This window comes from Nannospalax galili, unplaced genomic scaffold (genome assembly GCF_000622305.1).
Source record: "Nannospalax galili isolate Female #2095 unplaced genomic scaffold, S.galili_v1.0 scaffold128, whole genome shotgun sequence".
Taxonomy (NCBI): domain Eukaryota; kingdom Metazoa; phylum Chordata; class Mammalia; order Rodentia; family Spalacidae; genus Nannospalax; species Nannospalax galili.
The window spans coordinates 5,309,969-5,335,954 of record NW_008360322.1 but is presented as its reverse complement, the minus strand read 5'-3'; the positions used below and the strand labels follow the sequence as shown (position 1 = coordinate 5,335,954).

Here is a 25,986-nt window from a genome sequence, read left to right as displayed (position 1 = left end):
ACTGATTAAGGGGCTCTCAGAACTAAAGCTCTTTAAATTGGTTGCTGCATCAACAGCTAAATCCATCACCTTTTTTCCAGGAGAATTTCCATCTGTTTCAAGCTAAAGCAATTCTTCTATATTTCTATTTTTAAAGAGGGGAAATTTGAAATGCCTGGAATCTAGTATTATAACAAAGTTCAAGAGCCTTAAAGTAAATGAAAAACACACACACACACGCACACACACACACACACACACACACACACACACACACACACCTTAAAGAACAACCCAAAGGAAAACCAAAAAAACACTAAAAAATACAAAACACAATTCACACCCTTTCCCTTAACTGTTTTCTCTACAAATAAATAGAAATATCTCCTTCATAAGAAAATCAAACAGACTGAACTTCAAAATAGCACAACTTGTGAGTCAAGGATATGGTGCACTTCACTTCTTATTGAGAATCCGGTATGTTCCAAAGGCCACTGAAATAGCGAAAATGCAGCAGTGAACAAAGCAGACTGAAGTTTCTGTCCCCAAGAAGTTCACATTGTAGAGATGGGGCAGGCATTTTAAAGAGTAAACAGGTAGAATATAAGGTGACAGTACAAATGGAGGGGAGTATGATGGGGCACTTCAATTATGGTGATGAGGGGGCAGTCTCAGATAAAAGTCACATGCAAACACAGATCTAAAGGTGAGGGAGTCGGCCACGGCCACATGGACCTCCAGCAGAAGAGCCTTGGAGACAAAGAGATCAGAGGCATTCCGAGTGAGACAGGTGGAGGATACTCAGCAGTGAGGGTCAACGAGCTAGGCAGTGGGTTGAGGGAGGGCTGTGGATCACACAGGCAACTGTAAGAACCGAATTCTGTCATAAGTTAACAAAGGAAGCCATTCGTGGATCTGTGGCAGAAAAGGGCAGACTAAGGCAGAGTTGAAAAAAATTTGTGCCCGGGTCCCAAGCTAGCAAAGGCTAACAAGTGGCTTAAGTTTCATTAAACTCCTTAAAGACAAAATTATAACCTCCAGAAAAAATACTTGTCAGTGACAATTTGAGGGTAAAGGAAGACTGAGTAAAAGCAGGAAGAAATGAAAGGGAATTTAACCCAAAAAAAAAGAGATAAAAATAAAAGGACTCTGACGCTTAGAAAAAAAACACACAAGGAGTCATGTGTTCTGAGTTTTCCCAGTCCTTGTGGTATGGGATGCTAAAACTAACAGAAAGCTTCACAATTTTTGGCTTAAGGGGATCAGTGATCACATTCCTAGATTTTTACTCAAGGAAAATGGAAACGTGTCTACAGAAAACATGTCCACAAATGTTCACAGCAGTATTATTCATGACAGCAAGGAACTATGAACAGCTGAAACATCTGAAGAGAAGAATAGGGACAATGGACTATTAGTCAGCAATGAAACAACTACTGATGCCTGTGTAATGGCATTAGTCTAATATATATTATACAAGTCCATTTATATTAATTCTCATAACATACAAAACTAGGCTGGCGATAGAATCAAGATGACTGAATCATGTACTGATGTTCTGAACCCACCAAACTGAACACTTAACATCTCTTCACTTTACAGTAACTTGTATTTCCATAAAAAAGAAGCTTAAAACATACAGTAGCACTTGTACCTCAGAACTGCTATATTAAATTACTTTTTAAGCACCTAGGAAAATTAAAATAAAACTAAACAGAGAAACAAAATTGAAAAACTAAAACTAAAGTAAGAAAGGCAGAAATCTGAGTTGATGTAGACATAAAAAAACCTCTTTCTTATAAATAAAAGCAGAAATGTTAAGACAGATTTAGACCTTGAAAGATCTCTTACCTGTACATTCATAGTTACAGTGTGTGTTTAAAGATTGTGATGCTAAAATAGACTTTCTGTCCTTTTTATATTAAAGTTATTCATCTATTCTTAGTTTCAAAGGAAATGCAATGAAAACATTAAACAAAATAACATGAAAAATATAATAAAATGTCATTTTCTAATTTTGTACACATCATAAAAAAAGACAGATACTTTTGTGTGGGTGGAGAATACTACTCCCAGAAGACATGGGTTATTAAACAAAATTTTTGGTGCCCAGCATGGGATACCTCCCTATGAGTTATTGGTCAGGGGGGCCCTTGAGGCCCCCAAACAACACAAGCTATTGCTATTGACTCTGGTTTCCCACCATAAGTAGATGGTAGGACCATATTGCTGAAGATGCCACCTACTTTGGTTGCAGGACATAGAGAAATCAATTTCAACCTGGGAAAATTTCTCCCTGCTGGCTGGCTTCCACCATGTCAGAAGGTGCCATTCAGGCCACTGGAGAAGAGATACCAATGGCTTTATCTAGCACTGGAACATGCATGCTACAATACTGACCTGCCAAGCAAGATGTACCCACTGGAAAAGTGGCATGAGGGTTATTGGGGTGACCAACTGCCTTCTGACTGGATTCTGAGGACTGCTCCACAGAAGGGAATTCATACCTCAACCCATGCTGTTTTTCTAAATGGTCATGTTGTCAAGCCGCATTCTAAATATTTATGTTCACACCCATAGATCTGTGCTGTTTTTAACCTTGTCTTGGTCTTTTTGAGACAGGGTCTCCCTGTAGTCCCAGCAAGCCTAGAAGTCGCTACGTAGACCAGGCTGGCCTAGATCTCACAGAAATCCTCCTGCCTCTGCCTCCCAAGTGCTGGGATTAATCATGCCTGGCTAACTACTGCCTTGTTTTATTAAAGGTATTTTAGAAAATATACAAAACACAATTTTTTTCAAACAAAAATGGTCTCAGGAACAAAAGATATTATCAAAAATACTTGGCATATCAGTTTCTACTTTTAATAAAGTTCAAATGCATGTAAAAGAATTCTAAATATATTTTCAAGAATAAAATGTAAATAGTATTCAATTTCCATCTGAAGGAGATTCATAACTTGGTAAGTCTTATGACTACACGGGCCATATAACCAAAGTCAGTCAGAAAACCCTGTTTGAAGAGCAGGCAGCTCTGACAAGAGGTAAGAGCACAATCCTGATTGGTGGTGACACTTCAGCCTCCAGAGATTAAGATAGTGGGTGTTTTGGGTTTTGTTTTGTTTTTAAAGTGAAGAAATAAAATTGAAAATTCCTTTCAATCATATGCTAGAAAAAAAGTGATTGTTTTTCAATCTGCTCTCCAATTTACTAGGACTACATAATAGAAGACATAAAGAGGTGTTTTTCCACTAAGTCTTTCAACTATTTTTCAAATAATCTTTGACAAGGGTGCCAAGAACACACAATAGGAAAAATCCAGTCTCTAACAAATGGTGCTAGAAACTGGCTATGCATAAAAATCATGAAACTGAGCTCTTATACCATATACAAAAATTAACTTGAAATGAATTTAACACACACAAGGCATAAGCCCCAGGGGAAAGCTCTCTGGCAATGGTTTTTGTAAGATCTGGGGGATATGAAACCAAAAGCAAAGGCTGTGAAACAAAAGTAAATGTGACTGCCCTGAACTGAAAAGGTTTTGCACAGCAAGGAGCACACAGAAGAAAATGGCGACCCGCAAAAAACAAACGGTTCCCAAGTCATATTATCTAGAAAGGGTCTACTATTCATCTGACACTGAACAGCAAATAAAGCAATCCAATTTAAAAATGGGTAAAGTATTGAGTAAATATTTTCTCAAAGAAAACAGAGCCAGCAAACAGGTATTGCAAAGGTGCTCAATTTCCTCACCAGGAAAATATGAATCAAAGTCACCTATCAGGAAGACTGTTGGCAAGACAAAAACTGTCCAGAGCGTGGACTCAAGATCCTTTGGGTGCTGTCAGTAGAAATGTATGGTATGCCCATTATTGACAACAACATGGCTAGGCCTCAAAAATTTGAAAACCAGTTATTGATAGATTCTGGGAAAAGGGGAATTGTCTTCAGCTGTATACCCAACTGCAGGTTCCAACAGATAGTTTCAAACCCCATGGTCACACAGACTCCCCTGGTTAAACTCAATGGGTCACAAACAAAATGAATAGACATGAATGTAAGAAATAAATTTGTGGGGCTGGAGTGGTTAAGGGCACTGACTGCTCTTGCAGAGGACCCAGGTTCAATTCCCAGCACCCACATGGCAGCTACGAACCGTCCACAACTCTAGTTCCAGGAGAATTTGAAGCCCTCTTTTGACCTCCATGGCATTTTATGACATGGGTGCACTCACATACATGCAGGTAATACACTCACACACATAAAATAAAAATAATAATTTTTTTCTAAAAAAAAGAAAGAAATTTGTAGGGGAGGAGGGTTGGAAGGAGATGGGAGAGGTGAGGGTTAAAGTGGTCAGCATGCATTATGTATTTGTGTAAAACTGTCAAAAAAATTTTAATTAATAAGAAAAAAAAACCTTAAAAATAGAACTACCATATGACCCAGAAATTCTTTAATACATATCCAAAAGAAATGAAACTGGCATCTTAAAGAAATTTTTGCAGTTATGTTCATTATGGTGCTATTCATAATGGTTAAGTACATGAACAATCTAAGTGCCTGTCTGAATGGATGACTACATAGTCATACTGGAATATTGCACAATCATGAAAGATATCCTGCCATTTGCAGCATGGATGAACCTAGAGGACATTATGTTAAGTACAATAAACCAGAGTCCAATAAGCAAATACTGCATGATCACACATGTGAATTCTAAAACAGTATATATAGAAAATGTAGAAGCAGAGAAAAGTGTTTGCCAGGGCTGGGCTGTAAAAAAATGGGAAGATGTTTGACAACAGGCACAAACTTCCAGTACCAAATTTTGGGAGTCTAATGCAGAGCAGGGGACTGCAGCTAATAATGCTGGATTGTTTACCTGAACTCTTCGGAGAGAACAAATCTTCACTGTCTCCCATATAGGCACACCAAGGGGAGGAGGGACTGTTGCGAATATGTGGCTAATGTGACTACAGTGATTACATGTAGTATTATGAAAGCACACCACTGGCCTTAGACACAATTTTTAATTTTTAGCTGTACCAAAAAAACTAAAATACTAGTATTCAAATGAATTAATAAAACGTCTTTTAATTTTTAAATTCCTACTTGACTCTAATTTATTTGAACTTAACATTCTAACCAACACATAACTCTGCTGCAGTAGCAGAGAGACGGATGCGGAGTCAAGTCTCCAAATTACCATAAAACAAGCTAAAGTCGCTGTCACCTCACCTTTTTAATATTCTATGATACATCTCTGTTTCTGGCTTTTACAATGTAAAAGGCAAAGTATCAGCAAAGCAAACCCAGCAGCATATTAAAAGGATGATACACTATGAAACATGGTATATACCTAAGAAACACAAAACTGTCATATCAGATGATTAGTTAATATAAACCAACATATCAATAGGAAAATGTAAAAACTGTACAATCAACTCAAACTCTGGAAAATGTAAGCTAAAGGTTACTAGAGAGCTTTAGGACATGGGTTACTTGGCATTTTTCCTAGTAGCCATTCTATGGAAATGATCTGTCATTTAGTATGCATACAAGGAATTCTGCTAAGCACTAACAAACACACAAAAACAAACAAGCATATGGCCCAGTAAAAGTTCAAGGAAGTTTTAGATAGGACCCAAGATAAGGAAGTCACTCTGCCTAAGGTCTTAAAAACTGCCTCGACACAACCTCATTCACTCTCCCAGCTCCCCCACCCCATCTTTCCTCCTAGTGTAGGAGCTGGCCCATTTCTTCTCTTGGCACCCCAGACCTCTGGACTACCCCCTTGGCCCAGACTCCACACTACTTCCTGATCCTTTGCACCCATACCAACCCAATTCCTCAGACTAGTGCCCAGGAACTCTCAAAGCCTGTTCCCTCCCCAACGTTGCCTTTGCATACCTGAGACCAGCCTCCATCCCTGCCTGGCCCACCCACAACCTGGATTCCTGAGACCAGCCTCCTTCCCTGCTTGCTCTGGATTCCTGAGACCAGCCTCCTTCCCTGACTGCCTAAGAGTCCTGAATCCTACCTCCACCTAGCAATCCTCCCAAATTGTACCATGCCTGCTGACTAGAGGGATCCACACCTTAGGAGAAAGCATCTGATCCTCAGGTGACTTGGGCCTCCGTAGGAACTCCTGAACAGCAGGACGAAAGCCATCTGGCCCCTCCAATATAATATTAAAACAGAGAATGTGAAGTCTAGACCAACCAGCTTTTCATGCCCAACAAGTAAACCACAACGGCACACAAAGTTTACAAAAAGAAGCGGACCTGAACTCAACAAAGGAAGGCTGAGTCTCACACAAGGATCACAGCGAAAAAATAATAACATGAAAAATCCAAACAATATATCCCCATCAAGTACCAACAGTCCTGTAGAGGAGTACAATGAGAACACCCTAAAGATAACACAGGACACGAATTCAAAAGAACAATTATAAACATGATAAAAGAATTCAGTGAATTTAAAGAGCACACAAAGAACCAAAGAATTGAAAGAAGATAGGGATAAACTTCAGAAAATTCAGAAAAAGAGTTAAGAATATTGAAGAATACTCAGGCTGAAAAGAAGAAGGAAGTGAAACACTCAATAAGCCAATTAGAAATGACAGAAGAAAGCCTCACCAATATGAATGAAATGGAAAACAGAATATCACAACTGGAAGATAAAGAGGATGAATTAGACCACTCAAGCAAAGATTAGGAAAAATTTAAGAAAACATAAGAATGGAATATGCAGGAAATGTGGGACATCATAAAAAGACCAAACTTACACATCATAGGCATAGAGGAAGGAGAAGAATCTCAGGATAATGGTATGGACCAGATCTTCAACAGGATTGCAGGAGAAAATTTCCCAATATTAAAGACACACCCATACAAATACAAGAAGGACATAGAATACCAAATAGACAGGACCAGAAAAGAAACTCTCCCCAGCACATCACAGTAAAAATACTAAACGTACAGAACAAAGAGAGAATACTGAAAGCTGCAAAAGAAAAACAACAAGTCACATACAAAGGAAAACACATCAGAATTACAGCTGACTTGTCAGTGCAAACTATGAAAGCCAGAAGAGCCTGGACCAAAGTATTCCCAGTTCTAAATGACTACAGATGCCAACCCAGATTACGTTACCCAGCCAAAATATCTACTATAGTCGAAGAGGAAAGAAAAAGTTTCCATGACATAACCAGGCTGAAAGAATTCATGTTCACAAACTCAGCCCTTCTAAGAGTTCTTGAAGCAATACAAAGAGCTGAAGAAAGGAATGACTATACCCAAGGAGTAACAGAAAGAAACAAGGTATAACTGTGGAAATGCACAGTTACACCAAGAATGCAAACAGAAATCAAAACAACAGGAATCAATACACATCTTTCATAACTAACTTTAAATATCAATGGACTGAACTTCCCAGTCAAAAGACAAAGACTAATTGAATGGATTAAGAAACAAAATCCATCTTTTTGCTTTCTGTAAGAAACCCATCTCACTTTCAAGGACAGGCACTACCATAAGATGAAAGGATGGAAAAAAATATTCCAAGCAAATGGTACTAAGAAAAAAGCAGAAGTTGCAATTCTAATATCTGACAGTTTGAAAACTAATCAGAAGAGACAAAGAGGGCCACATCATTTTGATCAAAGGAACAATGAATCAAGAAGATATTACAATCATGAACATATATTCACCAAACTCTGGTGTACCAAACTTCATAAAAACAATACTACAGGACTTTAAGACCCAGATTAATCCCAACTCATTAATAGTAGGGGACTTCAATACACCACTGTCTCCATTAGATAGGTCAACAGGACAGAGAATTAACAGAGAGACATCTGAATTAATGTTGTACATCAAATGGGCCTAACAGACATCTACCGAATATTCCATTCAAGCACCAAAGAATACACTTTCTATTCAGCAACCCACATACTGGGGCATAAAACAAGCTTCAACAAATACAAAAAGACTGAAATAATTCCATGCATTCTATCAGATCACAATGCAATAAAGCTTAAAATCATCACTGGAAGAAACCCTAGTAACTACAAGAACACATGGAGATTAAACAACACACTCCTGAATGATGAATTGGTTAAAGGAGAAATTAAGAAATAAAAATATTCCTGGAACTAAATGAAAAGAACAATGCAACAGAACAAAATCTCTGGGACACACTAAAAGTTGTCCTTAGAGGGAAGTTTATAGCTCTAAGTGCCTACATTAAAAAATCAGAACAGGCAAATAAATGACTTAACATTGCAACTTAAGATACTTGAAAAGCAACAACAAATAAAACCCAAACCCAGCAGACAAGAAGAAATAACAAAAATCAGGGCAGTAATGAATGAAATAGAAACAAAGAACACAATACAAAAAAATCAATGAATCCAAGAGCTGGTTCTTTGAAAAGATAAACAAGATTGACAGACACTTAGCCTAGTTAACCAAAAGAAAGAACCTCCAAATCAACAAAATCAGAAACACAAGGGGAAACAACACAACAGACACCAAAAAGAGCCAGAACATTATAAGGGAATACTTTAAATCCTATACGCTACTAAATTTGAAAACCTAAAAGAAATGGACAGGTATCTAAAAGTATGGGAATCACCAAAACTAAACCAAGAAGTGATCCATAACACACAACAGAAACCGTAACACTTAAGGAAATTGAAACAGTAATATAAAATCTCCCAACAAAGAAGAGCCCAGGACCAGATGGATTTACAGCAGAATTCTATCAGACATTTAAAAGGGTCTATATCCAATACTACTTAAGTTATTCAAAAGGATAGAAATGGAGGGAGAACTTCCAAATTCCTTCTATGAAGCCAGTATTACTCTAATACCAAAGCCAGGTAAAGACACAACCAAAAGGAGCTGGAGAGATGGCTCAGCGGTTCAGAGCACTGACTGCTCTTACAGAGGACCCAGGTTGGCTTCCCAGCACACACATGGTGGCTACGAACCATCCGTAACTCCAGTTCCAGGGGACTCCAAAGCCCTCTTCTGACCTCCGTGGCATCACACGACGTGAGTGCGCTCACATACATGCAGGCAATATACTCATATACATAAAATAAAAATAATAAAATATTCTTAAAAAAAGATAAAACCAAAAAAGAAAACTATAGAACCAAACCGCATACAGACACACATCAAAAAGATCATCCACCATGATCAAGCTGGCTTTATTTCAGAGATGCAGGGATGGTTCAATATACATTAAGTCAATAAACATCATAAATCATATAAATGTGGACTCAAAGACAAGAACCACATGGTCATCCCAATAGATGCAGAGAAGGCCTTGAACAAAATTCAACATGCATTTATGTTCAGTTCTAGCAGGAACTGCACTAGAGGGAATGTACCTCAACATATTTAAAGCTATATACAACAAACCCACAGGCAATACCATTCTAAATGGAGAAAAACTGAAAGCATTCCCATTAAAATCAGGAACCAGGCAAGGCTGTCACTATCTCCACTTCTTTTCAACACAGTGCTTGAAACTCTTGCAAGAGTAATAAGACAAAAGAAGGAAATTAAAAGTCTGTAGCCTTTCTATATACCAATAACAAACAATCAGAGAAAGAGCACATGGAAACACTCCCCTTCATAATAGCTGCAAAAAAAAAAAAAAATCTCGGAATAAATCTGACCAAAAACACCAAAGATCTCTACAATGTAATTTTTAAATTGTTAAAGAGAATGAGGAAGGCATCAGAAGATGAAAGGACCTCCCATGCTCATGGACTGAAGAATTAATATTGTGAAAATGACCAACCTTCCAAAAGCCATTTATAGATTCAATGCAACGCCAATTAAAATCCCCATGACATTCTTCACAGAATTGGAAAAAAACCATTCTAAGATTCATATGGAAGCACAAAAGACCCCAGATAGCCAAAGCAACCCTTATCACTAAGAGTAATGCTCCGGGGATTACTACACCAGATTTTAAACTATATTACAGAGGTATAGTCATAAAAACAACATGGCACTGGCACAAACATAGACCCAGAGATCAATGAAACAAAATTGAAGACCCAAATATGAGTACATGCAATTTCAGTCACCTGATATTTGACAAAGCGGCCAAGAACATTCACTGGAGGAAAGACAGCATATTCAGCAAATGGTGCTGGCAAAACTGGATCTCCACCTGTAGAAGAATGAAACTAAGCCCCTATCTTTCACCTTGCACAAAAGTCAACTCCAAATGGATCAAAGACCTCAATGTGAAGATTGGCAGTAACCTACACGACATAGGTGTAGGAAAGGATTTTCTAAACTGGACATCAGTTGCTCAGGAAATAAGGTCAAGAATCAACAACTGGGACCTCATCAAACTAAAAAGCTTCTGTACATCAAAAGAAGCAACCAAGGAAGAGAAGAGAAAACCCACACGATGGGAAAAAATCTTCACCAGTGACACATCTGAAAAAGGTTTAACATCCAGAATATATAAAGAACTCAAATAACAAAGAATCAAGAATGGAAGTAACCCAATTAAAAGATGGGTTAAGGACCTGAACGGAGAGTTCTCAAAAGAAGAAATGAGGATGGTATATTGGTCACTTTTCTGTTGCTGTGATAGAAACTCTGACCCAAGCAATTTATAGACAGAAGAGTTTATTTGAGCTTACAGTTCCAGGGGAATTAGCGCCTGTCATGGCAGGGAGGCATGGTGGCTAGAGGTGGCTGGACCAGGAGCAACAGAAGTGTAGCTCTCATATCATCACACAGGCACAGGAAGCAAGAGAGCAACTGGAGATTCTGCAAGGCTTAAGAACTCTGTAAGCCCACCCCTAGTGATGTGCTTCCTCCAGGATAGCCACACCTTTGAAAACTTCCCAAAACCGCACCACCATCTGGGGACAAAATGTCCAAATAGTTGGAGCTTATGGGGGACATTTTCATTCAAACCATCACAGATGGATAAGAAGCACCTTAAAAGGTGTTCAACATCACTAATAATTAGGGAAATGCAAATTGAAACCACTTTAAGATTTCTCCTTACCCCAGTCAGACTGGCTAAGATCAAGAAAACAAATGATAAAACTGGTTCAACCCCTATGGAAAGCAGTGTGGAGAACTCTTAAAAACTGAAAATTAACCTATCATTTGACCCAGTTATACCACTCCTTGGCATATACCCAAGCGACTCATCCTATTGCAGAGACACTTGTACATCCATGTTTGTTGCTGCTCTTTTCACAATGGCTAAGAGATGGAAGCAACCTAAGTGTCCCTCAACTGACTAGTGGATAATGAAAATGTGGTTCATATATACGATGGAGTTTTACTCAGCAGTAAAGAAAGATGAAATCATGAAATTTGCAGGTAAATGGATGGAACTAGAAACTGTAATACTAAGTGAAGTAACACAGACTCAGAAAAACAAACGACATATGTTCTTCCTCATATGTGGATCGTAGCACCAAATCCTTGTAAGTGAATATGTATCCAGACAGGGATGAGAGTACATGGGCTCCACTGGGGGATGGGGGTGGGGGGGGCAGCCTATGGGTGGGTGCCATTTGGGATGTGGGTATAAAGATGAATAAGGTTATTTGGGATGTTCTGTATGAAATACACACATAAAAAAAATCAATTAAAAAAAGAAAAAAGAAATGTTGTGCTTTAAATACTAATGACACAGCAGCTGAGAAACTGTGTGACTTTCTATAATGTAATTGTTATCCCTCAAGAAAATGTGATCTACCATGAACATCCAAGAATATGACTCACGTCAATAGCCCTGTTTTAAAGTCTCCTTGGAAACATCTGTAATACCCAAACCTAAGAGTATTTTAATATGTAAAAGTTTGTAGCATTACACAATTTTTCTTTAGGATAGCTAAGATACAAGTTCTATTTTCAAAATTTAATGGCTAAGACTAGCAAATCAATAATAAATTTTTTTAAACTGCCAGAGACTAGCCCATGTTTACAAATTCTTTACCTTTTTGCTCCCTGGAGGTAACTCCATTTTAAAAGAAAAAACAAAAACAAAAAAGACTGCCTCATTCCTGTTCCTAAGTTATGAAGGTGTATGGAACTGTCAAAATCAAATCCCATTGTAGTAACATATGCTAATGTGAGGATAACTGCATAGAAATATTCTGTACACCTCTCTTTTGTTTCACTTTACCTCTCAACAAAATAATGTCACTTTGAAAACTAGATATTATGCTGCACTTTTTGAAAAATAGCTTTGGAATAGTATGCGCTGTATGCGCTGTACCTTGTGGGGAGCCAGAATCCTCTGCCTGAACTTGTCGACGGTTTCTTGCCCCATAGCTGACCAAGCACTGGCAAACGCTTCTGCTTTGTCTTGTGTAAGATGAATATTCTCCAGTTGCTGCTGCAAAGCTACTGGCTTCACATTGTGATACACTGCCTATTAAACATAAGAAAAATTACACATATCCTTCATGTTCATGCAAAGACCTTGAACTGGGATCAATACAAAATTATTTTTAAGTCATTTAAAACAAACAAACAGGCATTTTCAACAGTTTTGTAAAAACCAAATAAAACAAGCAAGAGCTAAGATTCAGGGTCAGAAGGCCTAAATTGCTCAAGCCAAATGCTTTCATTTTTGCCTGTGGTTTAAACAATCCTAAAACTATCTCATATAATTTCAGTTCATTTATTTCACTTAATTATTCAGATTGTGATCGTCTTGTTTCTCAGCAAACAAACTTTTCCCAAGAAACTCTCAAAACTACCTTCATCTACCAATCTTCTAGAGCATATGAAATGAAAGAATATTCTACAATAATTTTAACAACAAAACCTGTTTGAGAACAACCCTTCCCATAAACCGCAAACTGTGCTGTCTTGTTCAAGTATTCTTCCATTGAAATTTCAGCAGGCTTAAGAATCGGTCATCTTTGTGTCTATTTCAAGGTTAGAAAGGGAAATGTCCCTCACATGTCCAAGATGTTTCAACATCAGGTCCCAGCTTGTGCCACTCTCTTCGGAAGATGTGGAACTGTTAATCATGGGGCCTATCTAGCAGATATAAGACCATGGGAAAAGGCCTTATGCGTGATTCCAGGCTGAGCTCTCTGCTTCCGAACTGCTCATGTGAGGTAACCAATGGCCTCATGGTCCCATCGCCCCAGCCATGAGCCACTCCCAACTCCATGCCTTCCCACCACGATGGCGTGTATCACTTCAAACTTCATGAACCAAAATAAATTCTTCCTCTCTTAAGTCATAAGCAATAACAACAACAGCAAATAACACAGAAAATTGGTACTAGGAGTGAGTCTGTTGCTGTGGTAAATCCAACCATGGGGTTTGTAGGCCTTGAAATTAGTGTACTTAAGGAATATACATGGAAGAGTTTGAAGCTACAAGATCCAGAATGCTGTAAGGAAAGTTTACTGGGTGATTCTGGTCAGTGTGGACCAGAATGCTGACAGAAATGCAGACAGTAAAGGCTATGCTCAGAGGTAAACAAAGACTCTATCAGAATCTGGACTAAAAGTCATTCATGTTACATTCTGACAAAACCATGGGGCTACATTCTGCACGTGTCTGGAAAATTCGAATGAGGTTAAATTCAAAGGTAATGAACTAATTTGTTTGGTGGAGGAAATTTCAACATTAGCATTCAGTCTATGGAATAGTTACTGCTCACTGCCTTTAAACATGGTTAGTGAGGGAACGCAGAAACTGAAAGACGTGAAATGTGAGAAAAGGACCTGGACCAGTTGAAATTAAAGGCAGAGCAGACAAGGTGGGTGCAGACAAAGAGGTTGTAACTGCTAAAGAGATTAGCGAAATGTAATAGGAATCAGGTCTTGGGATCAAGATCCCACACTAAAGGCTCTAGGTTCTAAAACTGAAAACTCATGTGGTAAACATTTGTTTGAAAGAATAGTACTTTTTTTTAAAGTACCTAAAAAAAAGACAGCCTTCAGAGTACACAGATGGAAAAAGGCTACCTAGGTTAGTTCACCCAGATTTAAAAGCTCATGTACACACACACACACACAAAGGATTCTCCAGCTGTGGTGTGAAAGGATACTAAGCTACATCTCAAGCTTACAGAAGAAACTGGGGGCAGCATCTACACATTGTTGGTTTTGCAGGCATGCCAAATTCAAGAGTTACAACATTATGGAGGCTCACATCAAGGTTCCAGAAAGTCACTGAGGCCATGCAATGTGGAGCCAGGTCAGATTCCCTATATAGAGTCGAGAGTGGGTTGTCCATGAAGCTGTGAAGGTGAACCCTAAGTTGCAATAGAGACAACAGCATTCTGGATGCCAGGAACACAGGACTTCTAATGAGGAACACTGTAGACACCAAGTGAAGCCAGCCCAAGACAAAGGTCCATGTACGTGACTGTAAGCAGAGCTATAGAGATGGGGCTATGTAATGAGCTCCAGATGTTAGACACGGAACTACAGGGCTTGGTGTTTACCCCAGTGTGTTGGTCTTGCTTTGGTCCAGTCTTTTCTGTGGTATCCTACCATTCCTACCTTTTGGAACGCAAATATTTATTTTGTATTATTGTATATTAGAAGTATGTAACTTGATTTTCAGTTTTACAGGAGATCAGACCTAAGACCTACAGCTCTGAAGGGACTTTGGTCTTCGAATAGTGTTAGAACTTAAGGCTATGGAGATGTTTGAATTTAGACTGAATTCATGTTTTATTATGAGACAGTTGTGAGCATATGGAAGCAAAGGGTAAGAGGTGATGGTTGCAGTGTGAAATGTTCTACATAGACTAGAGTGTTTGAACAGTTGGTCCCTAGCTGGTGACTACTTGGGGAGGCTGTGGAACCTTTAGGAGGTAGGGCCTAGCTGGGTCACTGGAGAGCAGGCCATATGGGCTACACCCAGTTCCAACTACAGTGCAAGCTCTATATGTGTCCTGATTTGTTAAAATATGAGTAGGATACCTCAGGCTCCTGCCACCATGGACATAAGCTGTTTTTACCACTGTGAACATCACCATATCTGCTCCCTCCTCCCCACTAGAACCAAACTGTGAGTCAAAATAAATCCTTCCTCTCTGAAGTTGCCTGTCAGGTATCTTGTCACAGTGAGAGGTACAATCTATAATCCACATGAGGTCATCAAGATGCCTGGCAGCTTGTCCTAGTAGAATCTGTTCGTAGAATGCCCATAAAGCAGCAATACCATTGAATCTTTTATTTCAGAAGCATCCTATTTCATTAACCAATAGGAATTTACTAAAAATCTATTTTAAGCCTAGTCATATGCTAGGTTTGTACAAGAGGCACAAAAAATGAGATCTTGACCCTCAATGTATTCAAAAACTGATGAAAGCAACAAAACTGACACGTGAAATAATGAAAGACTAATACTGTGCCCTTGGATGAGCCAAGGATCAAAGAAATGCAAATAAAGGGGGACACCAGGTGTAAGGGATTCAGGCTGAAGGGATGTGCCTTGAATAGAAACCTAAATAATGAAGTAGATACGAGAAGAAAAGCTATAGACAGGAAACTCAATAGCAAAAAAATATGAAAATATTCTAAATATGCATCATCCTAATGAATAAATGACACCCAATCATTTAACTTCTTAAATAAAAAGTGTTTGCCTATCCAAATTAGTATACCAAGTAAAAATGAATTAAAATCATATGAAGTCTCAATTCACATCGTCAAATATTTACTAATGCTATTTCACATTCTTTTGTAGAATGAAATACTATGGAAAGAAAGCATACATTCAAAGATGTTTCACTATAATGAAATTCTTGATTGAAATATATTGATAGCTTCCATCTTGCATAACTATATGAAAAACATAATATTACAGGTATCAAAGCAATTCAAGTATGCAGTACACAGGAAATTTAAAGCAATAAAAATACCTGTTCTAAAACAAAGGATATTGTTTCAAGAACCAGGTGAAGATCTTGTTTCTCTAAAGAAAATGCAGCTTGAAGCTTTTCCTCCTCTTCTGCACTGAAACTGCTCTCAGCCTACAAATACAAAAAGCAATCCATCTATCAGCCCACATCATATATACAAAACTCATACTTGACAGATTTGTTTCTTCATGTCTAAAATGAAACCTAAAAGAAAAGGGACATCCATGTTGGAAAGAAACGGATGTGCTTGTAAACTTCTAAAAGGTATGACACGCATTCTAGACAACTGTAAACTAAAGTGAACCCATGTTAGGTGGTGATAAGGGACATACCTATGATCACTGGAGTTCCGTGCTATGTATCCTAAAATGGTGTCAAGGTAAGCAGGATTCTTCCCTTTAGTTGTTAAACACCTCAGACATCTACCTTTGTATTTCTTACGCCTGATTTTCTTGATTCTTCCATTTTAAGCCATGATTACCACTTACTTCTTGCAACTGCCCACATGCCCCATTATGGCAGCACTTTCATTCCCACATCACTGTATCTAGTCTGCCTTGCTGGGTCTAGTCTGCCATGGTCAAGAACCCACATAACTGGGCATAGAGCAATTACATCACTAAGTTTTATGTTAGGGCCTAAAAATCTCTTCATGGGGTCAAGCACAGAAGGTTTTTGTTAGTTGAGTTGTAACCACTATTTTTGAAGATCAGACGCCATAGATATTTGTTTCTAAGTTCTCAGTTATGGAAGTTTACCTAACTTCCCTCAGTTTTTCCCAGTGCAGACTAGGTAACATGCAATATGATACAGTTATGAATAGCAAATTCTACACAATGCTGCTGCTACTTTTTTTCCTCCTGCCTCTCCATCTATATCAGAAATTGATTATAGGTGGAAACATAAGATCCTGCATTTGTTTTGTGCTTCTCACATAAAAGAATTAACTCCAAAAGTACTGAGTACCACCTGTATATTTAGCAGTGCATTAGAGATAAGACACACACAGATGGTAAGACATGACTCAAGATAAAGCTTCAGACAAGCAGATTGGAGAAGAAGTTTAGGAATCTGGTTGTCTTCCAACTGTGAAGTAAGTACTTACAATTAAGTACTAAAGTGAGGTTGAAAATGAGTCAAATGGGGGCTGGAGAGATGGCTCAGAGGTTAAGAGCACTAGCTGCTCTTGCAGAGGACCCGGGTTCAATGCCCAGCACCCACATGGCAGCTAACAACTGTCCCTAACTCCAGTTCCAGGGGATCTGATGCCTTCTTCTGACTTCCATGCACATTGTAAGATAAGGGTGCGCCTACCTACATGCAGGCAATATACTCATACACATAAAATAAATCAAATTTAAAACATGTGTGATGGAATTTTAAGCACAAACACAGAATTGAAAAGATCCTAGCACACTGTAGCAAAATCACACTGTGTAGTGTGACTGGAACTCTTGCTAAGTGGGAGAATGCAGGTCACACCCATATTCTAATGCTCATATACACAATGTTAAAGGTTTTAAGCTTTTCACCATGTGGCAAGAGATAGCCACAGATGGTTCAAAGCACTCTTAAAAATACAATAAATCTTCTTTTAGGAAAAAGGAAAAATACTTAGAAACATACCTGCAATAGTATTATGAAGAATCCCAGACACCAGTCCAAAGCCAGGCAGAATCAACAGACACTAGTCCAAAATCAGGAAACATAGGACCAGACACAGATCCAAGTAAATTTGAGAGATAATTCTGGGAAGTAGGCCACAGCTCTGGGGCTGTCTGCTGGCCAATAAAGAAAAGAAAGGCCGAGTCTTGAATCTAACTGGATGCTAATAAATATCTAGCACTGAGCAGAGCAGTTTTTAAGTGGCCTGCAAATGTGTTTGATGATGGGACTGGAGAGATGACTCAGCGGTTAAGAGCACTGACTGTTCTTGCAGAGGACCCAGGTTCTTATGCCAGCACTCACATGGCTGCTAACAGTTGTCCAGTTCCAGAGGATCCAACACCCTCTTCTGTCCTCCGTGGGCACTGTACAACATGGGTGCACTTACATGTAGGCATAACACTCATACACATAAACATAAATAAACCAAATTTAAAATGCGTTTGATGGAATTTTATAACCTGATAAAGAAATTAAGGTGGATTGGTCAATAAACAACGAATTATCAAACATCCACATGTCCAAACCAACTACACCATCAAAATAAATGCATAAGAAAATCAAAATTAGAGATTAAATACTGCTTGAGCACAAATACTAGTTGATTATTTTTAAGATTTACAATTTATTTATTATTTTTACGTGTATGTGTATATTAGTCACTTTTCTGTTACTGTGATAGAAGCACTGATAAAAGCAACTTATAGAAGGAAGAGTTTATTTGCGCTTACAGTTCCAAGGGGCAAGAATCCATTGTGGTGAGGAGGCAGGGCAGCAGAGGTGGCTGGAAGAGGAATAGAAGCTAAGCCCTCAAATCTTCAAGCAGGCACAGAAAGCAAGAAAGCGACTTGAGATCTGGCAAGGCTTAAGAACTCTCTATGCCTGCCCGCAGTGATGTGCTTCCTCCAGCATAGCCATCCCTTCTAAGACCTCCCAAAACAGCGTCACCAACTGGGGACAAAATGTTAAAATACTTGGAGCCTATGGGGGACATTCTCATTCAAAGCATCACAATGTGTGTGTGCCTCCAGGAGTTTATGTGTACCACATACATGCAAAAGCCCAGAAACAGTCTTCCCATCCCCTGTAACTGGAGTTACAGGCAGTTGAGAGTCATCATATGAGTGCTGGGAGCCAAACCACGTCTTCTGCAAGAACAGCAAGCACTCTTAACCCAGGAGCCATCTCTCTGCATTATTTTTAACAAGAAGAATAAAAGTAGTATTTTCCCAAAGTATGTTCCATAGAACATTATTTCCAATATACCATGATAATACAGTTCCAAAGTCAAACACCTTCACCCTTAAATACATGACCCAAATACTAGTATGTAAAATATCCTGAAAAGTTCCTTAATTAAAAATAAACTTAGTTATCAAATACGAAGTTTCCTGAACTTTTGACCAGAAGACATTACCCAGTCTTCCACAGACCCAGCATTCCTGAGAACACATTAAAGAACAGTATTTCTCAAAAAAAAACATTCTTGAAATAATAGCACAGTTTCAGTGGAATCCACATTTCACAAGCCAGAGAAAGACAAAACTACAAACCTTCAGGTGGAGTTTTTGAAGAATTCGGGTAAGCAGTCGTGGAAATCGTCCTATATCTATTCCATTTATCAGTGACACAGCTTTCTTCATGCTAAATAAATTTACAAAACAGATTCAAGCAAATTTTAAATATACTTGCTGTTGCTGCCTATTTGGTTTTTTTTCAACAATTCGGATAAGCTATGTCATAAATCTCAGTGAAATAAAGTAAAGCAAATGACACAAAGTCAGGAAATCAGCATTTCCAAGATACCCTCTCAAAAAAAAAAAAAAAGCAGCATTTTGTTGGAAAAGTCCATTTGACAAGTTTTCTCTTGTTTTAGGCAAAACAAATTACTTGGGAAGGCACATAACACTGTGGGGAAATGGCAGTAATTTAGTAGTGGGTATTCAAACAACCACTTAGTCCAAAAGAGAATGCTGAAAGGAGTGGGAAGCCGGAAGCAGCATTTAGGGGATTAGACCAAAAACATAAAGGATACTGACGGTAATATTAAAAATGATTTGGAGTTATGAGGTGCACAGATACTTTAAAACCTGGTTCACTTAATAATGAATTTCAAATAATGTGGTAAGCACGACTGTGTATATAGTGAATGCAGTTGAATGACGTCATGTGCATTCCCCAGGATATGAGCTTGAAGAACAGGCTGTCAGAAAAAAAGAAATCCAGGAAGAAGGGAAAACTTCAGGATGCCAACTCTCTTTTTCGAAGTGCAGCCTACTGTTTTCCAACCTCAGCATTGGCCTACATACTTCAGTATTTCTTATGTTCCCACAAATTGAGAAGTTTTTGCTTAAATAATGGGGAAATTTGAGCAGGGTGTGGTGGGGTGGCCTATTGTGCCAGCTTGGTTGGTGAGGCTGCAGAGACTGTGAGTCCATGAGCAACATAGTAAAGGGCTCGGGGGACTTAGTACCACCACTATGGTCAGGCAATCTTAACCAAACACAGAAAAAACTAAAAAAGGCATAAAATGGAAACTAAATCAATGGTGCCCACGCCTGGCTAGATGGAGTTATGAGGCAATAACCACTGGCCTGAGCTATGGGCTGGCTTTCAAAGGGATTGTAAACACAAAGGGTTTTGTTGTCATTGTTGTTGGTTGGTTGGGTTGGGAGGGCTTTATTTTGTTTCGTTTTTTTTTTTTTTTTTTTTTTTTTTTTTTTTGGTCTTTCTGAAACAGGGTTTTCCTGTAGGCCCAGCTGGCCTAGAACTCACTATGTAGATCAGGCTGGCCTCGAACTCACAGAGATCCACCTGCCTCTGCCTCTCAAGGGCTGGGACTACAGGCGCGGACCACCACGCCTCGCGTGGTTTTTCTTTTTTTGAAACAGGTCTCACTGTGTAGCTCTGGCAGGCCTGGATTCGCTGTGCAGCTCAGGCTAGCCTCAAACTCATAGACATCCATGCGCTGGCCTCTGCCTCAGGAGTGCTGGGATTACTGGCAAGAGCCACCACACCCGGCTAGCACAACACCTGTTATTAACCACCCAGGTAGTACCAGAGTTAGTCTTTCTTCTCACCGTCCTTATGCCTGAGATAAGTAAGAACGGAAGTACTTTTCCACGTGACTGGCCAGAACTCAGGTAACTTCTGGACCCTCCACTACCTGCACTGCTAAGTAACCCACAGCACAAGCTCAGTACTGACCCAGATGGCCAGGTTCATTGCCACCCTCGCCCGAGGACGGGCACCTTCAGTCCCAGGAAGCTCACCGTTCACGCCCCGCCCACGCCCTCCGCGCCCCGCCCACGCTCCGTGAAGCCGCAGATCGTGACCCGGTCCGCGCGCCAGCTGCAGGAGGCAGCGACGCCCCTGCGCGCGCCCTGACATGTCACCCCCGCGCGGCCGGGCGCTCCCGACGGCTACCTGGGGCTCTCGGTCAGGATCAGCGCCGCGGACGCCGCCATACTGGAAGCTCCCTCACCAGTCGCTGACTGTCCGCTGCGCACGTCCCTACCAATGACAGCCGCGCCGGACGGAAGCCCTGAAGACCCAAGTCACGCTGCCGCCGGTTTCGCCTTCGGGCTGAGGAGAGCTGGATGCCTTGACCAAGACGGGTCTCATGGTCCAAAAAGGGCGAGAGACGTATTTACCCCTGGTGTGACCGTCTCCCGTCTGCCACTCTAACCGTATTGCGATCGAGGGTGTACACATATATTTTTTTGTTTACCTGTATATCTATATTCCTGGCTAAAGGTGTGTACGTGTGTGCATTTTACACATGTGCATAGAGGTCTGTGCACACATGCACAGGTAGCATATATAGTATTTACTTTTTTTAAGTCGAGCGGCGTCTGCGGGCGAAGAGAGTCGGGGGAGCTGCCTGGGGAGCATTCTCGTAGGGAGAGATCGAGCTGCCAGCTCCTTCCGCCCCTGCGATTGGCCCCTTCTGAGTTTGCATCCTTCAGAGCCCCGTTTGCACATGTTGGTCCAATTCTTCAGCGATATATGATACAGTGAGACCCCACTATATGCCAAGCACTGAGCTAGGTACCGAAGATTTTTTTTAAGGACCAAAATTCTGGGGTTTTCCAGCAATTGAAATAGACAGGTATTTCTTGAGCCTCTCTTTTGGGTCCATCATAGCATAATCCGGGAGATGAATCACTGCAGAGTGTCATTAAGTATCTCACAGGAGAGTAGGGATTCCACTCTCACAAACACCTTTATCTGCCTTAGAGGAAAAAAACAAACGGGGTGCTTTAAGGGGATTCAGAGAAGGGCTGGAAGGTGTGATCAAGAAAGCTTCCTGCCAGTCCTAATGTTAGTCTTTAATCCCAGCACTGGGGAGGCAGACTTAGATCTCTGTGAGATCTAGGGTATTTCATCAGAAGGCAGTGAGTGAGCAAACGCTGAGGAAGAGAATTGTTTGAATGGAGTTTCACAGACCATCCAAAAGTAAAACTAGATGTAGTTTCAATGAGGGTTTTTGGCCTGTGCACTTAATCTTGAGATAAATGGGTAGTCATTAAATGTTTGGGATTGTGTGTGTGTGTGTGTGTGTGTGTGTGTGCCCGCGCACGCGTTTGTGGAGCCTGAGGGGTGTTATGGTTTTTTAGTCATTAAATGTTTGGGATTGTGTGTGTGTGTGTGTGTGTGTGTGTGTGTGTGCGCGCGCGCGTTTGTGGAGCCTGAGGGGTGTTATGGTTTTGTTTGTTTTTAACATTACTGTCAGCAATATGATGATCTTATTGGAAAGAGATAAACACGAAAGCTATATAGGAAATTACTGTGATAATCTATGGAAAGAAATAGAATCCTGTGATAATATAAAGCCATTGAATGATGAAAAGATGGTGGATGTATTAGAGTTACATTTCATAGTAGACTTTTCAAGAGCTGGCAAAAGAGCGAATTTAATTTTCTTTCCTAAAATTATTATTTAAATGAGTTGGCATTCCTGGAGCAACCCAAGAACACTGTGAGAGGAGAAGCCAGATTGCAAATTAAAAGTGAATAACCCCACATGGGTAATTGAGTCAATTATCCAGTATGTTGAACACATACAAATACATTTAGTTCCACAACATTCCACATACTCCCCCAATTTATGCATATCTGAAAAAGATGTATGTGAATCTATATAATTATGGGTCTCTGATCCAAACATAGATTGCCTTACCTGTCATAACTTTAAAGGGGTCCAATTTCTCTCAGTCTTTGAGAAATTCCCCTTTTGTCTCAGCCATTGCTGAGGTAGAGCCACTAATCAGCTAAAACTTTCAAATCTCTAGTGAACTTCAGCCCCTCCACAGCTGTCTCGAAAAACACAGCTGGGGTTTTGAAAAAGTTAATTCAAATCCTGAGTCTGTGTAACCTTGGACAGAGTGCCTAAAATCACAGCTTCCTATTCCTGATCTATACTGTGGGGAGGATAATAATGTCTACTTCCTTGGACTGTGGTGAGCCTTAAGTAATGTGATCTGCACTTACAAGAGACACTATACCCTCCTTAGAGAACAAAGCACAGACTTCCAAGGCTTTCACCAAAGAGAGTCACTAGCAGACACAGACACTTTTCACTCTAATTCTTTCCAACGCAATGATGCAAATTACTTCTTATCATCACTTATTAATTTCAAGGGATGCTGTGAATAATAATTTCATCCTTCAGATGTGAGTCTCATCTAACTTCTTTCTGCATTTTCTGGAAAGGCATATATGTTATTTTAAAAGTTGTTGGTGTTGCCTGTCTGTGACCACCTACCATGGATATGGTATAATCTCCTAGAGGCAGGATTCCATAGCTACTCTTTCCCCCTTGTCCCTTAAATTCATCAACCCATCTTCATGATGGTTGTAGAACCCAGGTCTACCCCTTAATCTGTTATAAATACCAAGCTTTCCTGAATGCATCAAAACTTTTACATCTTTCTATCTTAATTGCAAACTTCAAGTCCACATTTTTTTAAATTCTGTGTTGGTTAACAGGATTCTCTAGAAAAAAAATTTGAGTTACATGCTAGTGCTTCATTAGAGGTTGTAATTTCAGGGAAGTGGGAGTGAGGGCAGAAGAGAAATGAAAAGTAAGAAGAAGGCAAATACAAAATAATATAGTATCCAAATGATAGCTAATACTGTCAGCTTGGGCATTCCTGTGAAGGATTATCTAGATTAGATTAACTGAGGTGGGAAGGCCCACCTTTACTGTGGGCAGCAACATTCCACTGGCTGGGGTACCAGACTGAATAAAGAGAAAATGAACTAAGCACCAGCATTTGTTCCTCTCTACCTCCCAACTGCTGACACAATGTGACCAGCTTCATCTTGCTCTTGCAACCATGCCCTCCCTGCCATTATGGACTTCCCCTGAACTGTGAGCCAAAATAAACACTTAAGTTACTTTGATCAGGTATTTTGTGGCAGCAATGAGGAAAATAACTAATACAAACTGATTACATCTTCAAAACCCAGTTTGTTTCTCAAACCTATAGACTATTTCTGGAGACAGGATCTGGAGTTAACCATGTCACAAACCCATTGCTCAGTCCCCACCTGTGGCCCCCTCCCCCTTTCCTCCTGTGAAATTCTGTCCTCAGGTTGTGACATGACCACTGCAGTGGCAATCTTAAATCAGAGGAGCCATAACTACCCCCATAAGGCTCATAAAATTGAGTCTATTGAGATTCCTTCTTAGACAGAGGTGGGGCCTTAGACCCTCACCTGACATTGCAGGCACACACTCCCCTGCCTGCAGCTGCATGTAATCCTGCCCAGGCTGCTTAAGGTCCTGGGGAGGTGCTAGCATGTATATCAGGTGGAAGGTTAACTGAAGGCTGGACTCCATCAATGCAACTTTCAAGTTTTTGTCACCCATGCTGAGGTAGAATTTCTCTAAAATTCAACTGCAAGTAATAACTCCTCACCCATGCTCCTGTAAACCACAGAAACTCACTGGTTCACCAAGTTCAACTCGAATGAAATCATTTCTTTGGTGTGTAGTTCATACCCCATCTGGGGCAAATCAAACTTCATTCGTGTCCCCCAGGAAAAGGAACACTTCCCAAAGGTGGCCATGAGGACTGTTTAGAGTCCCCAGAAGCCACTGTGGCAAAGAAGAGTGATCTGTGGAAGCTGGAGACCTGTGAGGTTGAGTTTAGGGAAGTACATTATGTCCTGCATGGAATGACAGTTACAAACCAAAGACACAGAAATGAAAGTATTTGCCAGACTAGAACCAGGGGAGTAAAGATTTATTAAAGAAATACTAAAAGGAGAGGTAGTGATGCAGCTGCCAAATTCTCAGAGGAAGAGAATGGACGCCAAAATGAATGGGAGTTCTTTTATAAGAGTTAAAGGAGATTCCTTGTTCTTATGTTGTGTGCCATTTGTGTGCCATCCATAATTGGACAGATACGTGGGCATTTTGCTATCTTGTTAAGTAGTAAATTTTGCAGCACTAGTTGTCTTTCTTGAGACTGGCCAATTGGGTAGACTCCATGGGTCATTAGGAGTTGGGCTCTAGATGTTTTTATGAGGCATAATGAGTGACTAGGGACAACCTCCAAGTAGGGTTTTTTTGTGTGTGGGCTTTGTTTTGTTTTGTTTTGTTTAGAAATATGGAATTTATTACTTACAAGTCTTAGAGATTGCACAGAATGCCTGGGTGTCACACACACAGGTCAGAGGGATGTATGTTGAGAGAGATTGGGACTCGCAGCCCCTGTCTATTATTGGTTGCAGAGTGTAATCCAAATGAGTTTCCACATGGAGTTTTTTTTTAATTTTTGCAAAAATTTATTGAGAATTTCATACATAAGTTACTTTGATCAAATCCATGCCCACTCCTTCCCCTCAAACATTCCCCTTCTGAAGAGGTAACCCTAAAATCTTTAAAAGAATTAAAGAATTAGATCCTAGCTCCCGAATACTTTTGACATTTTTGGCCTTTGGACAGAGTATGTTGCTAACAGGCCCAAGGACATATTGACTTTTTGCCAAGAAACTGGCTACTTTTCTTTGGGGTCTTTTTACCCTAACTGCCTAGCCAATTCCTACCTCCTATTCTTATCACTCCATCCTCTGAAGGGGTTACCCAAATTGCCAATAGGGAATAGGGACACAGACCGCTCTGGCTTCTTCCATGCTGAACAGGGACACAGGGTGAGGCACTTGGAGTGCCCCTTCAGTGGGTCTATCTAAAAGACTCCCAAATTGCATAACTCTTGTCTCTAAGGGAAGAAGAAAGTCCTTGAATCATGAATAGGAGATGTGAAGGAGAAATAAAGGCAACTGTAATTAGCATTACAAGTTTTAGACAAGGAACTAGAAAAAAGTCAGAACAGGGAAATTTTCAAATGTTCATATGAGAGTCCATTGGAGTTTCTTGACAAGGGCTTCCAAAAGCATCCCTCTATTGGGTTCTTCCTCATTTTT

At 39.9% G+C, this 25,986-nt stretch overlaps 1 protein-coding gene across 3 annotated transcripts in view; it reads right to left on the bottom strand.

Annotated features, from left to right (window-relative positions):
• Nucleotides 1–21,068, bottom strand: part of Commd10 (COMM domain containing 10) — a 199,625-nt gene extending 178,557 nt beyond the window's left edge. For 2 of the 3 annotated variants that reach the window (XM_008825278.3, XM_029559759.1), the window contains exons 1-4: nucleotides 20,977–21,068; nucleotides 19,104–19,194; nucleotides 15,886–15,996; nucleotides 12,262–12,417 (exon numbers count right to left, since the gene is read on the bottom strand). In XM_008825278.3, the coding sequence (XP_008823500.1) occupies nucleotides 12,262–12,417; nucleotides 15,886–15,996; nucleotides 19,104–19,194; nucleotides 20,977–21,017 (399 nt within the window). In that variant the 5' untranslated portion in view covers nucleotides 21,018–21,068. Of the gene's footprint in view, nucleotides 1–12,261; nucleotides 12,418–15,885; nucleotides 15,997–19,103; nucleotides 19,195–20,630; nucleotides 20,795–20,976 lie in introns of those variants that run through there. The other variant, XM_029559758.1, reaches the window with a different exon arrangement.
• Between the last annotated feature and the right edge of the window lie 4,918 nt (nucleotides 21,069–25,986).